General features: G+C 49.8%; 1 protein-coding gene across 1 annotated transcript in view; it reads right to left on the bottom strand.

Moving 5' to 3' along the window:
* Window positions 1–22,666, bottom strand: part of STK10 (serine/threonine kinase 10) — a 114,983-nt gene that overhangs the window by 59,248 nt on the left and 33,069 nt on the right. The window contains exon 3 of the mRNA XM_027034391.2: window positions 3,992–4,040. Coding sequence (XP_026890192.2) covers window positions 3,992–4,040 — 49 coding nt within the window. The remainder of the gene's footprint in view (window positions 1–3,991; window positions 4,041–22,666) is intronic.

Here is a 22,666-nt window from a genome sequence, read left to right as displayed (position 1 = left end):
GCTCCCAGGCCTCCCTCCAATCAGGGCAGTCCTCTCCCATCTGTTTTCCCTGGCCGCGCCTGGCCAGAAATCCTGAAGGACAGATCCCACAGGCTTGGTTAAAAACAAAAACAAAAACAAAAACAAAAACAAAAACAAAAACACATGCCAGAGCCAGCAGCAATGCCCTGGGAAGCCTGGCCCCAGACCAGGGGTCCTTCTCTGGGATCCACAACCACTATCCCTCCCTGTGGCCTCAGCCTTAACTCCCATGTCTTGCCATCCACGGACAAGGTTAGAGCCTGGGGGAACACCAGGACCACACAGACTGAGCCTGAACCCAGGTGCTGCCCCTTGCTAGCTATGTGGTTTCTCAAAGGCGCTCCATCCGTCTGTGCCTTCATCTCCCAATCTGTAAAATGGGATGATGGGAATGGACGTAGGCAGGGCCCCAGCGACAAAGCACGTTCACTTCTCAGCACAAAGGACGGCCAATAAAAGGCGATTACTGTTAGGCTGGTCCTGAGATTATGCTGGATTATCTGGATTATATTTTCTTAAAGGTCAAACTGTGACCTCTTGTGCCTGATTTATTTACATAAATGAAATCAGAATAAGCAAAGTGATGATGATGATGATGATGATGATGATGATGATGATGATGATGTTGATGATGGTAGAGATCTCACGGTCATCATTTTCTGAGGTTTTACCAACATATGAGGCCCAGTGTTAGGGACTTGGATGCATTCTTTCAGTTAATCTTCACAATGACCCAACCAGGTAGATATGCCTTATGTAGATAAAATTTATCAACAGTAAAATTCATTTTTGTTTAGGTGTACAATTCTATGAGTTTTGGCAAACGTATATAGTCACGTGACCACCACCACGAATTCGATGCAGAATGTTTCGATCACTCCCCCGAACCCGTGTGTGATCAACATTTCAGCCCCACGTCTCCAGCCCATGAGCTGGAGAAATCATTAGTTTGATTTCTGTCCCCAGTCTTGCCTTTTTTAGAACGTCATATAATTGGAATCATACAGTATGATAAATTCTTGAGATTAATTTTTGATTGCACAGCAATACATGAATATTTTCTTCAGTTTAAAAAAATCTTCAACACTGCAGATGAGTCCTACGTCTGTTTGAAACCACAGCTAGTCCCACTCCACCCCCTCTCCTCCGCAGGAGGGCTGAGAGCCAAACGTTGAAGAGCCGGCAAGGCAAGGCCAACTGGATCAGAGCAAACACTGGGTGTTAAGTAACCAGCCTGGCAATACAGTGACACGCTCTGCATATTCCCCCCATCTCGCAAAGGGGCCAGCCCAGCACCCCACAGCTACCCCACAGAGGAACCTAGAAACAGACCTCAGGTCCCTTGGACCCCAAGTCCAGGCTCGTCACTCTATGCAACTCTGCAGGGCGATGGGGAGATGCCGAGGACAGAAAGTGCCTCTAAGCAGGGTCAGCGTCTGTGGGAGAGCCCACCCCTCGTCACACAGCTGCAACCAGTTCTTACCTGGTCAGCTCTCCCCATCCCACCTTCTCTTCTCTCACCCTAATTTCTAGAATGCTGATGGTGAGGCGCCTGGGTGACTCAGCCGGTTCAGCATCTGACTTTGGCTTAGGTCATGATCTCACAATTCACGGGTTTGAGCACCACGTTGGGTTCTCTGCTATTAACGCAAAGCCTGCTTGGGATTCTCTCCCTCCCTCTCTCTCTGCCCCTCCCACACACATGCTGTCTCTAATTCTCCCTGTCTCTCTCAAAAATAAACAAACATTAGGGGCGCCTGGGTGGCTCAGTCATTGAGCATCCAACTTCGACTCAGGTCACGATCTCACGGTTCATGAGTTTGAGTCCCACGTTCAGCTCTGTGCTGACAGCTCAGAGCCTGGAGCCTACTTTGGATTCAGTATCTCCCTCTCTCTCTGCCCCTCCCCAACTCGCAGGTCTCACTCTCTCTCAAAAATAAACAAACATTAAAAACAAACAAAAAAAGATTCTCTCTTTCCCTCTCCTTCTGCCCCTCCCCTGCTCACTCTCTCAAAAACAAAAACAAAAACAAAACCCACTTGGGATGCCGATGGCAATGGCCATGCTCCTTTAACTGCTGCCACCACCAAGAAGAAAACCACCTGGGTCTGGAGCAGGAGAACTGAGAGAGCAGCCAGAGAGTGAGTCTGCCTGCAGGCCAAGCCACCGCCTGGGGTCCTGCCCCAGCTATGAATGAGGTCAAGGACCCAGTAAGTGCAAGGTATGTGTAAATGTCTTTTCCATCTCTGACATTCTCCCCCCACATGAGCTAAGCTGCATACCTGGAGTAGCAGGAGCTGGTAGATGGCTCCCATTCCCCCCCTTCTTTGTGAGTATCTGAACACATGGCCACCAGTTAGAAAACCACATTTCCCAGCCTCCCTTCTAGCTAGCTGTGTGCTATTATGTTCTGGCCAATGAGATGTAAATGGAAGTATCATATGGGGCTTCTGTAATGTCTCCTTAAAAAAGTGGAAAGTGTGTTTGTGGAGTTGTCCTATCCTCCCTTCTTCTATCTTGCTGTTCGGAATACAGATATGATTGCTGGAGCTCCTACAGCCACCTTGTCACCATAAACAGAAAGCCAGTATGAGAATGGGACCAACACAGAATAAAGTGGGGCCAAGAGTTGGAGTAGGAAACCACGTTTTTATGAGAACTTGAAAACAAAACAAAACAAAACAAAACAAAACAAAACAAAAACTCCTAGATCAAGCTGTGCCTGAAGCTGGCCACCCTTGAACTTTTTAGTTATTTGTGCCAATAAATTCTCCCTCCCATATCTCCCACCTTTTTTTCCCCCTAAACCAATTTAAAGAGTCCTCTGATCGCCTTATAACCTAGAGAGTCTCAACTCCTACAAGACCACCATTTTTATTTTGTTAAATTCTACCCAGAATGATGAAAATCTTCAAAGGCAGTCTCTGCTGAGAGAAGGAACACCCGAAGTCCGCATCATACATACTCACATCCATCATTTACCCATCTGACAACTCTGGGAGTGTGGTAAGGGGCTCTGCAAGGAAGGCCAGCATTTCTGTATTTCCAGAAAGGGCCGCCACAAATTCAACATTCCTGAGATAAACTCAGGGGGGAAATACCTTCCTCATAGTAAGAGAGTGGCTGAATAGTGCTACATTGTACTGAAAACCTCCCCTCTCCTGAGCCACCGCAAAATCCTAGGCCTGCCTATCAATGCTCTGGGGCCCCAGACCCTCAGCCTCTCCTCACTCACTGCCCACCAAGCCAGCAAGAGCCAGGCTCCTGTCTCAGCCCTGCTGTGGGACTCTGGGACAGCTCCTTAACCCTCTAAGTGTCAATCTGGTCAGGAAGTCAGATGTGCAACGGACTGAGCTACCCAGGTGCCCCTCTGTAAATATTTTTTTAATGTTTATTTATCTTTGAGAGAGAGAGAGAGAGAGAGAGAGAGCGAGCGAGAGAGAGAGCGCGCGCGCACAAGCGGGGGAGGGGCAGAGAGAGAGGGAGACACAGAATCCGCAGCAGGCTTCAGGCTCCGAGCTGTCAGCAAAGAGCCCGATGTGGGACTCGAACCCACGAACCGCGAGATCATGACCTGAGCCGAAGTCGGAGGCTTACCAGACTGAGCCACCCAGGTGCCCCAGAATTCCCACTCTTCAAAGGATCTCCCTTAGGGGTCTCATTTTCACCTCCTCAGGGTGCTGTGGGGTGAGGCAAAGAAGGCCTCACCCATCTTACGGCCAACAAGGCTGGAGGGGATGAGTGACCAGCTCAAGGACACATGGCTTTTTGAATAGGAAGTGTTGGCTTTCTAATGAGCACCCTGCATTCCCTCCAAGAACCCAACCCCATTCCCAAAAGGGGACAGAGCATAAAAGTACTCAAACAGACCACATGAACTGCTGGGGCAGGGGAGTGCGGAACACCAGTCCTGGACTAGAGCCCTCAAGCCCACCCCAGCACCACTGCACCGGGTCAAGGGACACTCACCCAGCATGATGGCATCCACAGCTCCCCCAGGACAGAACTCGATCATGATCTGCAGAAAACACAAGGCAAAGTAAGAGCGAGCAGGGGTGCACAGCCCACGGGATGGGGAGCACCTCGGGACCCGGCCCCAGCAGGATCAGCCGGCACCCACTGCCCCCGCTCCCTGGCCTCTCCTCATCCTGCCCCGGGGCCTGTCCAGTCTGCACCACCCCCTCTGATCTGACCCCAACCCTCACAGGAGTCTCTGAAACCCAGAGGGGTCCCTGGCCAGTTCATTTTTCAGGGGGGGGAAAAAAAGTGGCCACAGAAACCCACAACGGTAGCCAATGGCCTTTTGCCCCCCGCCTGCACCCTCCCTTCTCCTCCAGCCTGCCCTCCTCCCTTGTCCCCACCTGCCAGCTGCTCTACTTCCTAGGCCCCACAGCCAGGAAGCTCAAAGGACACCATCGCCCACATACAAGCCAGCCAAGTCCTCACGGAATCCTGGCACCTATCTCGCGCCTCTCTCCATCTCTCAGAGGCCAGGGCCCTCGCTGGCTTGCAACATCAGAACATCAGGGCCTTGAAGACCAGCCCAGGTGCAGAAACCCAGGCCCAGGAAGGGGATGGGACTGAGCGAGGCCACAGATTCTTAAGTGGCAGGTCCTGCACCAGAAAGGTTTTCTAACGCCCCAGGTCATTCTTGTGTGCATGCATTCATTTGTTCATCACACACCCAGCAGGGACAGGGCCCAGGAGAACAACCAGACCCAGGCCTTCGAGGGCTGGCTCCCAGCTCAGCGCAGGGGCTGGAGAAGGACAACGAGACTGATGCTGACCCAGGCCCTCCCTCTCTAGCCCTCCCATCTTTGTTCTTTCTCACCCACACTGGGCTCCTATCACATATGCAAAGATGCTGTTTTTCTCTGAAATTACAGATACAGGTAGGTGGGGAAGGGGGAAGCGTCACAAACTCGAGCAGCCATTCCCGGAACCTCCTCACCGCTTCCAGCTCCTGGCCCAGCGTGTGGTAAAGTCCCTCCAACCTAGCTGGGCAAAGGCAGGCGCCGTGCCCTGGGGCCAGTCATCCCCCCCCCCCCCCACCCCGAGGGGAAAGAAAACCTCCGCCATAATCCTCTGGGCCAGAGCAGCTTTCCAGTCAGAGGAGCGAGGAGTGGCCGCACTGTTTCCATGAGTCTCCAGCTTGTGGCAGACCTTCCAGAGGCTTCCTGGCCATGTAAATGTAAGGATGCGGTGATCCGTGGCTGGACCCAGGTCCCAGGCCCGCCGTTCACTAGCTGCAGCCGTGGGCAGGTCACTTCAACATTTTCTCAGCTGGAAGATGGGGCTTGTTGATGCCACTGCACTTAACTGGGCCCCCCCCACTGGGCTATATTTTCGGGGGACAAGCCACACCTGGATGCAAGAAACCAGAGCAGGCAGGGGGCCAGAGGTCCCAGATGCTGGGGGTAGCAAGACAGTGCTGGCCCTCCTAGCTTGGCCCTGAGCAGGGAACAGGCCTGCTCCATGCTGTGGGAGGCTCCGTGCTGGGGGAGAGAGCCTTGTAAGGGAACACCACCAGCTTGCACACCACCTCCCGCCAGGGAGGAAGGACATGGCCCCTGAGGCCCCTAGGGTCCCTCTGATGGTGCTTGGCCCGCACTGCCCCAGGACTTCCAACACTACAGGGACCCTGAATAACAGCCATCAGAGATGAATTAATGACTTGCAACCCAGAACAGTGAGAAAGAGGTACTTCTTTCTTCCACTCGTTCCTTCATTCACTGCCTCATTTCACCAACCGCTCCCCAACCAGACTTGTTCCCTGGGGCCAGGGAACAAAGGTGGCCTGGACACAGGCACTGACCTCTTGCACAGCAGCAGATCGTTCTGGCTTTTAATAATTCTCAGCTCCACAGAAGGACAAAAAACCCTACTAACTGCTAGGAAAAGCCCAGCCACGAGAAGCAAACCTTGTCATCGTGCAAAACCGCTTACTCTCTGAGCAGCCCGGTTGCTGCTCACCCGACCTCCGCAGGAATGACAGGTCACCAGGCCTTGCCGGGTGGCAGGCACCGGGCTGGGGCTCAGTCAGTATGAACTGTTACTGTGGCTCCTTCCTTGAGCTCAAAGGTCTGGGATTTTTTCTCTTGAGACTCCATGAAAGGTATCCTCTCCTCTCATTCAGAAAAATGCACACAGGAACAGGGGCATGCAATTCTACTGAATTTTTGCACACCCTGAAGTCCCCCCACCAAACCCAGGTTAGGAGCTGCCGCTCTGCCTCTGCACCCCTTACTATCTGTGTGGCTCGGGTAATACTAAGGATCACGCAGAGCTACCCTAAGGATTGGATGAGGTGGTGTTTACAAAACAACAGGCCCATGGCTCAGCCAGTTAGGCGGCTGACTTCGGCTCAGGTCATGATCTCTCGGTCCGTGAGTTCGAGCCCCGCGTGGGGCTCTGTGCTGACAGCTCAGAGCCTGGAGCCTGTTTCAGATTCCGTGTCTCCCTCTCTCTCTGACCCTCCCCCGTTCATGCTCTGTCTCTCTCTGTCTCAAAAATAAGTAAACGTTAAAAAAAAAATTTTAAACGAAACAAAACAACAGGCCCAGCCTCCCACACAGTGCATGCAGGACAGGCTCAGGCACTGCCCCCTTCTCTAAGGGTGCAGCTGAAAGGTGGTGAACTTGAGTTCCGGTACTGATGGTGCAGCTTAACTGGCTATGTGACCTTGAGTAAGTCACTTCATCTCCCCGAGCCTCAATTTCATCTATAAAATGGCACTAATCACCTCCACCTCCAAAGTCAAGGCAGTTAAAGGAGATTCTCAACATGAAAGCCCAGTAGCAAAGCCACACCGATTAACACGCTCTCCTTGAACCTCTGGCAAACAAAACCCACCAGCAAGTATCACACTTACACCACCTTATTCAGGCTCCCTACAAATCTGTGCCTTCCTAGAACTAAGTCTATCAGCACACCCTCTGTTATTATCAACAGTCAGTATGAGAAGTGGCCAAACCCAGGCAGTTCCTGCATCTGTCAGTGAACTTGTCCCTTACACAATCCCCTTACACAAGACCCCCCCCATCCTCTCCAGATCGTGGCACTAGGAAAGCTTGACCATTCCGCCGATCCGTTTGCTTCCTCTTCTGCAATTCAAGAGCTCCGTGACCCCATGCACTTCCCTTTTGTAATTTTTTAAAATGTACTGATTGATTGATTGATTGCTCTAGCTGCTGGAAAGTTCTGAGCTTAGCTTTGGTTCTATTCCCGGGAAAAAAAATGTACCAACTTTTTTGTTCTATACCGAGATTAAACCCGCAACATTCCACAATTTGTATATGGACCCCAATGAAATGTTTTTAAAAGATAATCATCCTGCAGAAGTCTGAAGAAACAACGCTCCTTGGTATTAATCACACATGTGTTAGAATGATATTCCATTAACCTTTGTGTAAATACCACCTGACTATACCCTCACATGTGGCAAAATAGGGTTTGGTTTTTCTTCCTTTTTCTTTTTTTTTTGAAAGTGTTTTTACCCCCGATTGGTTTTAAAAATTTCACATCTTAGGGAGCCTGGGTCGCTCAGTTGGTTAAGCGTCTGACTTTGGCTCAAGTCATGATCTCACAGTTCATGGGTTTGAGCCCCACATTGGGCTCTGTGCCGACAGCTCAGAGCCTGGAGCCTGCTTCGGATTCTGTCTCCCTCTCTCTCTGCCCCTCCCCTGTTCAAGCTCGGCCTCTCTCTGTCTCAAAAATAAATAAACATTTAAAAAAAATTGTTTTAATAAATAAATAAAAATTTCATATCTTAGTGCCCTGATGGGATGGGGGAAAGAAAAAAAGCCCCTTTCATGATAGTTCTTACTAGGTTCCATTCCATGTGTCTTAATGTTCTACCTTTCACCTTGTCACTGGCAGGGCTGTAGGGGACTTCTACTGAAATGCGTGGGGTTTAGTTAACAAAATAATCTCAATTAATAAAAATAACAGAGCAAAAATAAAATAATCATCTTAATACCTTTCGAAGTTACGAAATATGCATGCTTAGAAGATAGAATGGAGGTACATACATCAATGCTCAGGGAAGGATTACAGGTGGTCTATACTTAAATGTTTTCCAAATTTTATTCAACAAATATGTATAAAAATATTAGAAATACTTTGTTTTTAATGGGAAGAACAGGCCTAAAATAACCCCTGGCTGTAGATGCATCGATTCCTCTGAAGGAGGAGGAAGTTATCTGTGGCTGTCCACAATTAAAGCAGGCCTGTCTGTGTCCACGGTGTCCTGGGATGAAAGAAGGCTCCTTAGGATCAAGGATTCCATGGAGCAGAACTGAAGGCCTCTAAGCCCTTACCAAGCCCCAAATCCAGCTCTAAGTACCAAGGACCAACAACTTGAACCCATCAGAGGCTCATCCTTCACACTCCCTTGAGAGCAGCAAGCCACTTGTGGCTCTAGGATTTCTCAGGACCAGGAGAAGTGAGGTTTGTGATCAGTTTAATCCATCCACAACTCTACCAAGGGCTCCACATTGCTAGGCGCAGCAGGGCCATAAATGTAGTATTTAGTCAACAAACACTATCTGAGCTCCTACTCTATAACCAGCCTGGGGACCAGGGAACCAGGAGGAACCAGACACATCCCTGCCCCAAGGCAGAGGCCAGTACAGGCACATGGTGACTGTGTTACCTAGAAGCCTGTAACTATGGAGGGCTTCCCAGAGAAGAGCTGGGTTTTGAAGGGCAATTTTACCAAATGAAGAAGGACAAAGACATTCCAGGTAAAATACAGCAACTGCAGAGGCAGAACAGCAAGGAAGAGTAGGAAGGGGAGAAGGGAGGAATGTTCCAAGGGGTTCAAAAGGGTGGGAAGAGAGCGGGCCACAAAGGCCAACTGGAACTAGAATTCAAACATCTCCAAGTATGAACGTTACCCTGAGAGCTGTGTATGTATGTCTGGAGAAAGGCACCAGAGGGTTTCAATAAGGGGTGTTATAGACAGTTTCTGCTTTAGAGGATCCCTCTGGATATGGTATCTCTAAAGGGTAGGAAAGCAGAGGAACAGTGGATTTGGCTGGCGCAAATAGTAAAAAGGCCATTTTATGGGTCCCAGTGCCCAGGGCATCATGGATGTCTTCCCCCTGCACACAGAGCATTCTTTCCTTCCCCTTTGTGAAGCAGCCACGAAAACTGGGTGGGACTCATCTCATCCCCAGTGGGGAGAGGAGGCCTAAGCCAATCAGGGAAATTCTCTGCCTCTTGCCCTGAGGGCTGATTCAGGGCTGGTCTAATCACAACCAAGCCCTGAGCTCTGCTTGATGGTGTGGGAAGCCATGATATCTCCTCTGGAGCCATAAAGAAACACAAAGCCCTGATGGTTGCAGGCAGCCATCTTGCAACCATGAGGGAAGCCAATGTGAAGACAAACCTATTACAAAGAGGAGGGCAAAGAGAATCTAAGTCCTGCTCAAAATCCCCCTCATACCTGACCTTCCTCCAGACTTTTCAAATAAAATATGCATTAATTTCTTTTGTTGTTTAGGCTAGTTTGAGATTCTCTGTTACTTGTTACCAAAAGCATCTGATCTCACATTTGGCAAGAGATGATGAGGATGAATTAGAACAGTGAGAGAGGAGGACAAGGATGCCATCTCATGGGGCAAATAAGATTTCCCCAGTAATCTCTAGGTGCTACCAGCTAGAAACACTATGCCAGTAGTCTTTAAACTTTAGCGTGCAACAGAATCACCTGGAGAGGTTATTAGAAACAAGGTCACTGGGCCCTAACCCAGAGTTTCTGATTCAGTAGGGCTGGGGTGGGTCCAAGAAGCTGCATTTCCAACAAATGCCTGAGGGTTGCTGCCCCCAGTCCCCTGGCCATCCTCTGAGAACCACTGCTCTACAGGAATTTGCAAAAGAGCAAGAGGCCTGGACCTTGGGGCCACACCTCTCCTCCCTCTAGCAAACACATAGTGCAAGATGGTAGTAGAGAAATCTTAGGAGCAAACTGGAAGAATTATGATTTCTTTTCTCCTCTTTATGGTGCCATGCTTTGAGGACCTTTGAACGCAAGTCAAGGAGACAGGGATTAGTCAAGATGGGGTGTTTGGAAATGACACCAAAATCACAAGCAACAAAAACCAAACACAATGGACTTCATCAACAATAAAAGCTTTTGCACATCCAAGGGCATGATCAGGAAAGTGAAAAGACACCCACAGAATGGGGAAAACCGTGAGAATCATATATTTTGATAAAAGACTAGTGTTCAGATTATATAAAGAACTCTTACAACTCAACAATAAAAGGACAAATATGGGGCACCTGGGTGGCTCTGTCAGTTAAGCGTCTGACTTCAGCTCTGGTCATGATCTCACGGTTTGGGGCTCAAACCCTGCGTCGGGTTCTGCGAGGGCAGTGCAGAGCCTGCTTGGGATTCTCTCTCTTTCCGTCCCTCCCTCACTCTCTCTAGCTCTCAAAATAAATAAACTTAAAAAAAATTTTAAAGGACAAATAACCCAATTTAAAAATGGACAAAGGGGGCGCCTGGGTGGCTCAGTGGGTTGAGCGTCCAACTCCTTGATCTCGGCTCAGGTCATGATCCCAGAGATCATGGGATCCAGCCTTGTGTTGGGCTCTGTGCTGACAGTGTGGGGCCTGCTTGGGATTCTCTCTCTCCCCGACCCCACCACTCACACATGCACACTCACAATCTCTCTCTCTCTCTCTCTCTCTCTGTCTCTCTCAAAATAAATAAATAAACTTAAAAAGATGGACAAAGGATTTGAATAAATGTTTCTCCCCAAAAAGGGAAACATATGGCCAAATACACATATGAAAAGGTGCTGACCGTCATTGGTCTTTAGGGAAATGTCAGTCAAAACTACAATAAAATACCACTTCATAGAGGCTAGGATGCCTAGAATCAAAAAGATGCACAATAATCAGTGTTGGCAAGGATACTGACAAACTGAAACCCTCGTACAATGATGGTGGGAATGTAAAATTTCGCAGGCACTTTAGAAAACAGTGTGGCAATTCCTCAAAATGTTAAACATAGCATTACCATATGATCCAGCAATTCCACTCCAAGGGGTGTGTGTGTGTGTGTGTGTGTGTGTGTGTATCGCCACATGTGCACTGATTAAAAACATATGTCCATTAGCCAGATTGACTAAGAAAAAAAAGAGGACTCAAATTACTAATACGAGAAATCAGAGTGGGGACATTACTACTGATTTTACAGAAATAACAAAGATCATAAGAGAGTACCATGAACACGTATATGCCAACAAACTGGAAAACCTAGACAAATTCCTGGAAGCAGACAACCTACCTAGATTGAATCATGAAAAAATGGAAAATCTTAACGGACACTACCTAACTCATCCTATGAGGTCGGCATGACCCTAATATCAAAGCCAGGCAAACACTGCAAGAAAATAAAACTACAGATCAATATCCCTGATGAATACTGATGCAAAAATCCTCAACAAAATACTAGCAAATCAAATTCAGCAACATACTAAGAGGATTATACACCATGGCCCAGTGGGATTTACTTCTGGAAGCAAGGATGGTTTAACATACAAAGATCAGTCAATGGAATTGACCACATTAATGGAATGAAGGAGGGAAAAAAACACCATCACTTCAATTGATGCAGGAAAAAACATCTAACAAAATTCAACACTCTTTCCCAGGAAAACCACCAACAAACTAGGAATAGGATAAAACCACCTCAACATATCAAAGGCCATATATGAAAACCCATAGTGGGCTTTATACTCAAAGTGAAAGACTGAAAGCTTCTTGTCTAGGATTAGGAACAAGACAAGGATGCCCACTTTCTTCACTCCTATTCGACACAATACTGGAAGTCCTAGCCAGCATAATTAAGTAAGAAAAATAAGAGGCCAGCAAATTGCAAAGGAGGGGTAAAATTATCTCTGCAGATGACATGACCCAACATGTAGAAAACCCTAAAGATTATAAACACCCAGAAAACTGTTACAACCAGTAAACAATTTTTAGCAAAGTTGCAGGACATAAAGCAACACACAAAAATCAGTTGAGATTCTATACTCTGACAATGAATAATCCAAAAGGAAATTAAGGAAACAATTCCATTTACAATAGCATCAAAAAGAAGAAAATAACTCAGGAATACCTAGGAAGAAAAAAAAAAAAAAAACCCAAGAAGGCAAAATATCTGTACCCTGAAAAGTATAAAACATTGCTAAAAGAAGTTAAAGACGGACAAGTAAATAGAAAGACATCCCATGTTCATGGATGGAAAGACTCCATATTGTTAAGATGTCAATGTTACCCCATCTACAGAGTCCCTATCAAATCCTGATGGCATCTTTTACAAAAATTAAAAAATCCATTGTGAAATTCATATGGAATATCAAAGGACCCCAAATAGCCAAGACAACCGTTCTTAAAAAAGAAGAAAGTTGGAAATCTCACACTTCTTAATTTAAAACTTGCTACAGGGGTGCCTGGGTGGCTCAGTTGGTTGGGCTTCCGACTTCAGCTCAAGTCATGATCTCGCGGTTCATGAGTTCGAGCCCCGCGTCAAGCTCTGTGCTGACAGCTCAGAGCCTGGAGCTGCTACAGATTCTGTGTCTCCCTCTCTCCCTGCCCCTCCCCTGCTCACACTCTGTCTCTCTCAAAAATAAATAATAATTTTAAAAAACTTGCTACAAAGCTAGAGTAATCAAAACACTTTGGTACTGAAGAAAGGCTGACATATACATCAGTGGAAAGGCAGCCCAAAAATAAACTCTTACATATGTGGTATATAAAACTCACCGTTTGTGAGTTCAAGCACAGAGCCTGCTTGGGATTCTCTCTCTCCACCCTTCCCCAGCTTGTGCTCTGTCGATCTCTCTCAAAACAAATAAATAGACTTAAAAAAAATTCACTCAAGGTGCCTGGGAGACTCGGTCGGTTAAGCGTCCAACTTCAGCTCCGGTCACGATCTCACAGTTCACAAGTTTAAGCCCTGCATCAGGGTCTCTGCTGTCAGCGCAGAGCTCATTTCGTTTGCTCTGTCTCCCTCTCTCCCTGCCCCTCCCCTGCTTGTGCAATCTCTCGCAAAAACAAATAGATGTTAAAAATAAAATTATAGGGGCGCCTGGGTGGCTCAGTCGGTTAAGCCGCCGACTTCGGCTCAGGTCATGATCTCGCGGTCTGTAAGTTCGAGCCCCGCGTCGGGCTCTGTGCTGACCGCTCAGAGCCTGGAGCCTGTTTCAGATTCTGTGTCTCCCTCTCTCTGACCCTCCCCCGTTCATGCTCTCTCTGTCTTTCTCTGCTTCAAAAATAAATAAACATTAAAAAAAATAAATAAATAAAATAAAATTATAAAAATTCCAAAAAAGCAAAGTCTAACACAAGTTACGGCACGGGTGAACCTCAAAGACAATATGCTAAGTGAAATGCCAGCCGCAATAGCACAAATATGAGCTCTCTTATGTAAGGTACCTCTAGTAGTCAAATTCATAGAAACAGAAAGTATTAAGAGGATTGTCAGTGGGTGGTGGGGGGAGGAGAACGGGAAGTTAGTGCTTAACGGGACCCAGTTTCAGTTCGGGAAGATGAACAATTTCTGAACATGATGGTGGTGACGGTTGCACAACACTGAGGAAGTACTTGATGCCAATGGCCTGTGTACTTAAAAACGATTAAAATGGCCGATGTTGTTTATGTGTGTTTTGCCCCAATTAAAAAAAAAAACACACATGGGGCGCCTGGGTGGCTCAGTCGGTTAAGCGGCCGACTTCGGCTCAGGTCATGATCTCGCGGTCTGTGAGTTCGAGCCCCGCGTCGGGCTCTGTGCTGACAGCTCAGAGCCTGGAGCCTGTTTCGGATTCTGTGTCTCCCTCTCTCTGACCCTCCCCTGTTCATGCTCTGTCTCTCCCTGTCTTAAAAATAAATAAAACGTTAAAAAAAAAAAAATTAAAAAAAAAAAACACACAAATCCACACCAAAGCTTGTATACAAATGTTCACAGAAGCATGATTCACAATAGGCAAAAAGCGGAAATAAATGTCTATCAGCTAATGAATGCAGAAACAAAATGTGGCATTAGCTTTATCCAGTGGAAGGTCATGAAAAGGAATGAGGCACTGACACCATCCTGCAGTGTGGATGCACCTTGAAAACTTCATACCGAGTGAAAGAAGTCAGATGGCAAAAGGCCACGTATGATAGGATTCCATTTACATAAAACATCCAGAGCAGGCAAATCCATAGAAACAGAGATTGGTGGTTACAAGGGACTAGGGGGAGGGAGCACTGGAGGGGTGGGGTACGGAGCAGGGGAGGGCGGGCTCCCGGAGCAATACACTGCACGGCTCTCAAAATGCGACCCAAGCGCTCTCCGGAACAGAAGGCTGTTGACACCGTGTGCCAAGCCCCGTCCCAGGCCCTCTCTGGCCCTTTATTCACAGTCTCTCATTTAATCCTCACACGGTTCTGTATTCCCATTCTATAGATCAAGGGCTGCCAAACTTGTTCTGCGAAGGGCCAGATAGTAAATGCTTTCAGGTCTGCAGCCATAAGGTGTCTGTCGCATGCAAATCACTCTTGTAGCCAGAAAGCAGCCAGAGATGGTACCTGAACAAATGGGCACAGCTGTGTGCCCACAAACCTTCATCTACGAACACGGGGGGCAGGCCAGATTTGGTGCTCAGGGGCTTGTCCGTCATCCCCGATTCCAGATGAGAAAACTGAAGCATAGAGAGATTCAGTAACTTGTCAAGGTCCCCAACTAATAAGAGGTGAGGCCAGGACATGACCCAGGTGCTTGACTAAAGAGCTCCTATTCCATTCCCTGGGCTCAACTTCCCCAACCAGTGGGGAGGGCCTACAACGCATCAGACAAATTCCCTACTGGTACCTGAATATCTTTCTCTTTTTTTTTTTTTTTTTTTTTAACGTTTATTTATTTTTGAGAGAGAGAACACAAGCAGGGGAGGGGAAGAGACGGGGAGACAGAGGATCCGAAGCGGGCTCTGCACTGACGTCAGCCAGTCTGACGCGGGGCTCAAACTCACAAACCGTGAGATCATGACCCGAGCCGAAGCCAGATGCTCAGCTGACTGAGCCCCCCCAGGCAGCTCCTTGGTACCTGAGTACCTTTATTTTAAGGTTTCACCTCAACCTGTAAGGTAGGCATTCCCCTCCCGCCCTACCCTGGAACCCACAGCTGGCAGAGGTGGGATCTGAACCCTGGCCATGGGAGCCGGGCTGCTCGCAGCAGCTGCCCTGCATTAAGAAGGCGGGGTTGGGGCGCCTGGGTGGCTCAGTCGGTTAAGCATCCGACTTCGGCTCAGGTCATGATCTCGCAGTCCATGAGTTCGAGCCCCGTGTCGGGCTCTGTGCTGACAGCTCGGAGCCTGGAGCCTGTCTCAGATTCTGTGACTCCCTGTCTCTCTGACCCTCCCCGCTTCATGCTCTGTCTCTCTCTGTCTCAAAAGTAAATAAATATTAAAAAAAAAAAAATTAAAAAAAAAAAAAAAAAAGAAGGCAGGGCTGCCTGAGCCTGGACACAAGTCGCACATTCTGCTAAGGGAGGCGCTTGCTTTTTCCAGGCCCTCTCGTCAGAGTGCCCTCACCACAACTGGTCTCCCTCCTCAGCACTCTCGAGCTTTGTTTCCCTGGAGACGCCAGCCCATACACACAGCTGGGGGTGCCGGATGGGGGACAGCCCATAGCTGCCGGCTTCTTCTCTGGCTGGAGGCCAAAGGAAACTGGAAACCTGTGTTTACCTCCCCATCAGTTTAGATTAAGCAGCTGTCACAGCACGGCACAGGGGTCACAGCCTTGTTACGTGATCTTGGCAGGCCAGGTCACCTCTCCAGTCACTCATTCATTCGTTGATTCATTCATCCACGGATTTCTCAGGCACCTACCCTGTACCTATACTATTTTAGCCCCTGGGATTATAGCAGTGAGAAACAGTCCTCGTGCACCTGGAGTTTCATTCAGAAAACCAATCTACATGTCTGGGTGATGAGCCCACCTGGCAGGGGGTGGGGGCGGTCGTGTACCCAGCCCCGCACCTGCACAGCTCAATTAAAGAAGTAACGTCTCCCTTTTCCGGCCTGGGAATGGCTACCGTACAACCTTCTTTGGAGCGGTGCAAAGGATCGACTCAATAGTCCAGAAGACTGATAGGGCCAGAATTAAAAATCTCTCCTCTCTACCAGATCCACCTTTCGGGGCTAAACATCAATACCAAGGTGATTTCCGCCTTTCTAAGTAACACACACAAAGAAACCCCCACGAACGCAGCTGTTTTACCCACGTCTCACTCCGTACCCTCAACCTCCTTGAGAGGTGAGCGGTTGCCAGGTCTGTGACCTGGGGTCAGCCTCGGTTTCCCCATCCGTGACATTTAATTGGAATCAAGAGCTTACTCTGTGCCAGGCCCTATGCCAAGTCCTTTGCACAGATTATCTTCCACTCACTAATCGAGGTAGGCATCCTAAAAAATACCTATACCTCGTGGGGCTTATTGTGAGGATTAACTAAGATAATGTATGCCGGGCACTTAAAACATTATCTAGCACACAGTAAGTAAATGCTCAATAAATGTTACCAATTGTTATTAGCAGTTGGTGATATTTTATTCCCGTTTTACATATGGGGAAACTGAGGCTCAGAAAGATTAGTCTGTGATTAAGGGTTTTTTTTTTCTTTTTAAATATTTTAAATGTTTATTTACTTTTGAGAGAGAGAGACAGACAGGGCACGAGCGGGGCAGAGGCAGAGAGGAAAGGAGACACAGACTCCAAAGCAGGCTCCAGGCCCCAAGCTATCGGCACAGAGCCCCATGCAGGGCTTGAACTCACGAACTGTGAGATCATGACCTGAGCTGAAGTCAGACACTTAACCCACTGAGCCACCCAGGCGCCCCAAAGGTTTTTTTTCTTTTCTTTTTTGATAAAAGCAAACTAAAACCAGAATAAGAAAAAAGCCCATAGAAGATTTCTGGTTGGGCTTAATTCCATTCACAGAGAAAGAGAGGGAGGCTGCACAAGAGGCCATGACAATCCATGCAGGAAAGGGACGGTTGAGTGCATGGAAGCATCTGTGATGGCACAGCTGGTCCCTCCCCAGCCAAGGAGGACACACAGCACATCTCAAGACCGTGAATGTATGAAGGAAGTAGTGGCACAGCCAGGACCTGAACTGGGACCCTATCTGGGTGACAATCGGCTCTGTTCATCTCTCTGGTGGAAGAGACCTGGTGACCCCACCCCACCCCTCCTTCTTCAGGCCTCAAGGGGGAAGCCGCGAAAAGCGTTGAGTCACAGCCTCTGGGTGGGTCAGAGAAAGGGCCCCTCTCTCTCCTTGCTCAGCTCTCCCTGGGCCCCACTGGTCAGCTCACACATACCAAGTTAGCTTGCTCACCCAGAGATAAGGGAGCTAGGATGTCCCGGCCCCAATAAGAACAAGCATGGACCACCCACAGGGTTTAGAAATTAACTTTTACAGCCCACAGGCAGCAGGGCCAACCAGCAGGATCTGGCCCGTACTGCCACAGCCTGGCAGTCCCAGAGAGACAACTGAGGCACGCTCATGCCAGAGAGGAGACATCAACACTCTGCTCTGGGCCTGGGTCCCCTCACCTCTCTGGCCTCCCGTGTAGCCAACAGGGGCACCGAGTACACAAAAGGCAGTCAATAAATAAACACTGGCAACATTCCTGGGACTAAAATTAACGAAGCCATATATCTGTCCAGCCGGGAGGTCTGGACACAGTCCCCGATCCGCCACTGTCCTTCGTGGAGCTATCATAACCCCTTTCCTGCTTTGATCCTCAGCTGCCACATCTGGAAAATGAAGCTTCTAACAGCTGTAAGGTTATGTGCAACACTGACCTTTCAGAGTTTAAGGGGAGTGACTAAAGTCACTTTGTCATTAAATAAATAGTAGTTTGTACTTATAAAAGTCCATTCATATCATCCATTAGCAGAGCCTGAACCTAGCACGTGATCATAGATGAATCACGTGCTAGGTTGTATACAAAGATCATGTGTCAAGGGATCCGTGAATGAATGAATAAATATCAGTGAAACATTGCAGTGGCGTTAAGATGCCCAAAGATCAGGCAGAACAGCCAAAGGGTGACTAACGCTGCTGACAGCCAGATTCTGCAAAGAAAGCCAGACAGAAGCCAGCCCCACCCCCGCCATCCGGCCACCCAAGACAGTAGAGATGAGGGCTGCCATTAGTGAGCACCTAATGCATACAAGCACTGTACTAAGCACTCCTCTACTGGGAGCAGTAATACTTATCCCTAGTACACAGACGGGGAAACTGAGGTTTGGTGGGGAAAGGGCTTCCCCAAAGCCACTCGGCACATAAGGGACAGAACCAGGACACAAACCCAGGTCTGACTCTAAGACAGAGCTGAGGCCTATAGCCTCGAGCAAGCCCTTTGTCCCTCTGGGCTGTTTCTTCCCAGGGAAGTGGAGATAGGTACTACAGTCATCCAGGCCTCCCTGCTCTGAGAGGCACCGTGCCCTGGGCAGGGGGACACCCCATCAGCACAGATGGTTACTCAACAGAGGCCTGTGGAAAGAGGTCCATGGGGCAGCCATGAAAAAACAAAACAGTCAACACAAAAATGTCTCCTCCAGCTTCTGGGCCGCCTGTCCCTGTAGGTGGAGCCCCAGAACCTCAGCACCTCTGAGCTCTGGGCCAAACAATGTGGCCATTGAGTGGGGCAGCCCACACCCACAAGGCCTCCCTGGAACGCAGTGCCTCCTTCCTCCGCCCCCAGCCCCACCCGCCACATTCACAGAAAGCCAAGGGAAGGAATTCGGGCTCCCCTTGAGCCCATGTGAACTAGAGCACAGGGGATGACCTTGGGGTTCCTGGGGGTAGAGGTGCAATTCTGCCAAGGCAAAGGGGAGGAGTGAAGACTGGCGAGCTTCCAAGCCTGTCTAGCACATTCTATGGCCCCTCTGCCACAATCCCTAGGGTGGGATCACCAGATGAGGAGATGGAGGTGGTCCCACATCCTCATGTGCTGGCCCAAGTGCGCACAGCTGTGGAGTGCTATGGAGGGGATTCGAATCCGGGAATTCCTAACTCCTGGCACCGTCTGGCCTGGAGGTCAGCAGCGTTGGCTTCAGGATCAGAGTCCCTGAGCCTGAGTCCGCAGGCCGCTACGGGAGGACTACAGGCCTTCATTCTCGGAGCCTCCATTTGCTCATCTGTAAAATGAAGCAACATATCCCTGCCCTGAAGCAATCTTGGGAGATTAAATGAGATCAGAGGTGTAAAATTAACAAACAGTGCCTGGCACCTAGCCAGAATGTGACAAACGAGAGCCACTGTCATCATTATGATGGCCACCAACATCACCACCGCCCTCCTCACACACCACTCAGGAAAGGCCAAGTTCAGGGTTGGAACCAGGCTCCGGGGCAGATGCAAACTGGACCTCCAGCCCCTGGGGAGAGACACAGGCTCTAGTGTGTCTGCAAAGACATTTCTGATCCCTCTGACCATCTGTCGGCCCAGCCACCATTCCCTAAAGCCAGCTGCGACCAGGGTTCCTGCAGATAGAGAGGAATGAGGCAGGGCCATAGCCCTGCCCTGGGGGAAGTGACTAGAAGGGAGGGGTCAGGAGTTGGCCTCCCAAATCCATGAGACATGGAGTAGGGTCATAGGAAACGCCTGCCTGGTAGGAGACCCCATTTTCAACTAAATTTGTTAAACACTGTGGCATCTGAGATGGTCCTTAAGGGACAAGCAGGATTTGAAACAAAGGGGTCGGGGCGGTGGAGGGGGGGATGAAGTACAACAGGCAGAGCCAGGAAAGTGGTGCAGGGTGGGCATTCAGGTCTTACTACCTAAGACAACCGCTGGCCTTCCCTGACTCATTGCCTGAGGGACACAAGCCTCCAAGGAACCAATACTCCCGCGTAAACTAAGGTGAACACGGGATTTCAGGACTGGAGTCACACACAGCTGGGTTCTAGTTCGGGCTCTGACACTAACAGAACAACCCTGGGGGCACGTCCAGAGCTCCGAGCCTGGTTTGCTCATCTGTCAAGTGGGGGGAACTGTAGGACCTGCCTCCCAGGTAGTGATCAAACAGGGTGACGTGAGGAAGGCCTAGGGCGCATTCGGCAAGTGCACTAACTGTCCGTGACACCAGCTGTATGCACTTGGCGAGCGTGCGCCCCACCAGCGCGTGCCCCGCGAGAGGGTGAAGGAGCAGTTATTCCAGAGCAGCAGGGAGCTGGGGAAAAACACTGGGTGTCCCAGGCAAGTCCAAGCGCCCATCTGTTCACAGCACACACCATCACCTGACACCCGATACGTGGTCCATGCTCATTTTGTCTATTGTCCCCTCCCCAAGCCACCCCCAGGGTGGAGTTTCCCTGAAGGCAGGGCTTTGTGTCCGTGCCCTCACCAGAAACAGTGCCCAGCACACAGCTGGTGCTCTGTGAACATTTGTTGGTGAAGGAAGGGAGGGAGGAAGCCACAAGCCAGTGAGTGAATGAATGAATGAATACGTGAATGAAGTGTGGCCGCCCCGTCTGCTCCAGAGAGGTCTCGGTCCCGACACGTGAAGCTGTGGATGTGGAACAGCAGACACAGACAGGAGTGACCACGACAGGGACTCACAGACCGTGCGACAGCTGTAGGGGTTAAAGGTCCCCTCAGTGACAATGCAAGCCGGAAGCGCTCTGACAGAGCCCAGTAGGGACACCACCAGGAAGGCAGCAATCCACACAGAAGAGAGCCCCACAGCCCCCCATATGCCCATTTCCCCACTCCCCACCCAGGACCGGAATCATTTGTCCCCTCGGGGCCCGGCAGAGCATAAATGCTGCCTGGGCAGGGGCAGCAGCAGGCAGGAGGGCAGGTGACTGACTATGGGGCAGCTATACTCAGCCAGCTCACAGGGGCCATGCAGAAATATGGGCCCGTGTGGCCGGAGCTGCTGACCCTTCAAGCCAAGCCAGGTGCCTGGATTCTCGTGTGAAAGATGTCAATTTATGAAGGTTCACGCTATTTCAAAAAACTGAAAAGGCCTGACCTCGATGCAGCCTGTGGGCCTGGTTGACACATCTATCTGCCCACCTAGACTCGTTAGCTAAGTGCCTGACACTGAGCTCCTACTATCCGCCAGCTGGGACATGATGGGTTTCTGACCCCGGACAAAGGGCTGTGAAGTCGGTGTCATCACCGTCAACGTCCAGATGAGGAAACTGAGCCTCCGAAGCATGAAGAGATACGTCTAGGGTCACACGGCAGCACTGGGGGCGGACTGCAGCCCAGGTCTGGGTGACTCCAAGGCCCATGCCTGGTGGACTGAAGGACTGTAAGGAGGACCAAGTTGGGGACGACAGCTGCCCGACAGGGTCAGAGAGCAAACAAAACCCGCGTGGACATGCTTGAGAATGTGGTGGGCAAATCCCCGGACTACAGAGTCACCCTTGCTCCTGAGACTGTGATACACAGAGCCCAGCCTGGCCATCCCGACAGCAAGATTCCAGGTGGCCCCAGGTTACTCCAGCCTGTCCATCCACGTCTGCATGACCCCACCTACTCCCAGCCAGGAGACCCCAGCAGCACCGGGGGGGGGGGGGGGGGGTCTACTGTGCCTGAGGTAGAAGCCTGGCCACAGGCTCTTTCCCACCAGACACTGCCAACATGTTCTGTTGGACAAGGGGCTCCTCGGGTGGACAGCAGGGGAGGGGGTCACACACTGTATCCTTTGAACTGTTCCCAGTGGTACCCAGGGCTGGCACCAGGAGGGGCACTGTTTTGAAGCCCAGCTGATCTGGGCTGGAAACTGGCTGAGTCAAGACAAGTCTCTCTCCCTCTCTCTCTCTCTGACCCTGTCTTCCCATCTGTAAAATGGAGGTAAGAGCATCTGTATCCCATGGATTTGGGACAATCCGGTGAGATAATCATGAAAGAGCCCAGCAAAGGGCAGGTATTTTGCTGACTCTTCCTTCTCGACCCCCCTGCCTGATTCATCCTCTACTCCAAGAAGCTACAAGCCTCCCCCCGCTGCTTTCCCTCCCCAAGTTTCAGGGCACTCTAGCTGTACAAGGGGAATGGCAAGAAAGTAATAACACATCCGCCTCAAAGGACTGAGAAGCCTGTGCAGAGACTTTCAGGTACTACTGCGTGTGTGTGTGTGTGTGTGTGTGTGTGTGTGTGTGTGTGTGTGTGTGTGTGTGAGACAAGTGGGTGCCACACAGACCCCACCCAGAGGGAAAGAAGAGGTTAGTGAATGCCAGGCTGCTCCAGGGGGGCCAGGACCCTGGAGCCCATGGAAAGGGGTCCTGGCCCACAACACTGATGCCCGCGAATGCAGAATTCAAGATTTCAGGGAACCATGGATCAGGACAAAATGAGCTGACTTAGGTGAAAAGACCTCCTTGGGAGCAACCCTTCCAAGCCCCTGGCACTGTGGGCCAGGGAGCAGAGGCACAGATAAGGGGACAGTGCTTGGCTACGGTCACACAGCAAGTTGGTCTCAGATCTGGGGTGATCTCAGGTCTCCTGATACCAGCCCAGCACTCCTGACACACCCAGCGACTTTCTAGACGTACACAGAGCTGCTAAGTACTTTCTAACATCACCTTCTCTTTATAGCTCTGGCTTGTTTAAGGCCAGACATGCAATCTCTGT

This window comes from Acinonyx jubatus, chromosome A1 (genome assembly GCF_027475565.1).
Source record: "Acinonyx jubatus isolate Ajub_Pintada_27869175 chromosome A1, VMU_Ajub_asm_v1.0, whole genome shotgun sequence".
Lineage (NCBI taxonomy): Eukaryota > Metazoa > Chordata > Mammalia > Carnivora > Felidae > Acinonyx > Acinonyx jubatus.
The sequence above is the reverse complement of the archived record's forward strand: the minus strand, read 5'-3'. Positions and strand labels throughout refer to the sequence as shown.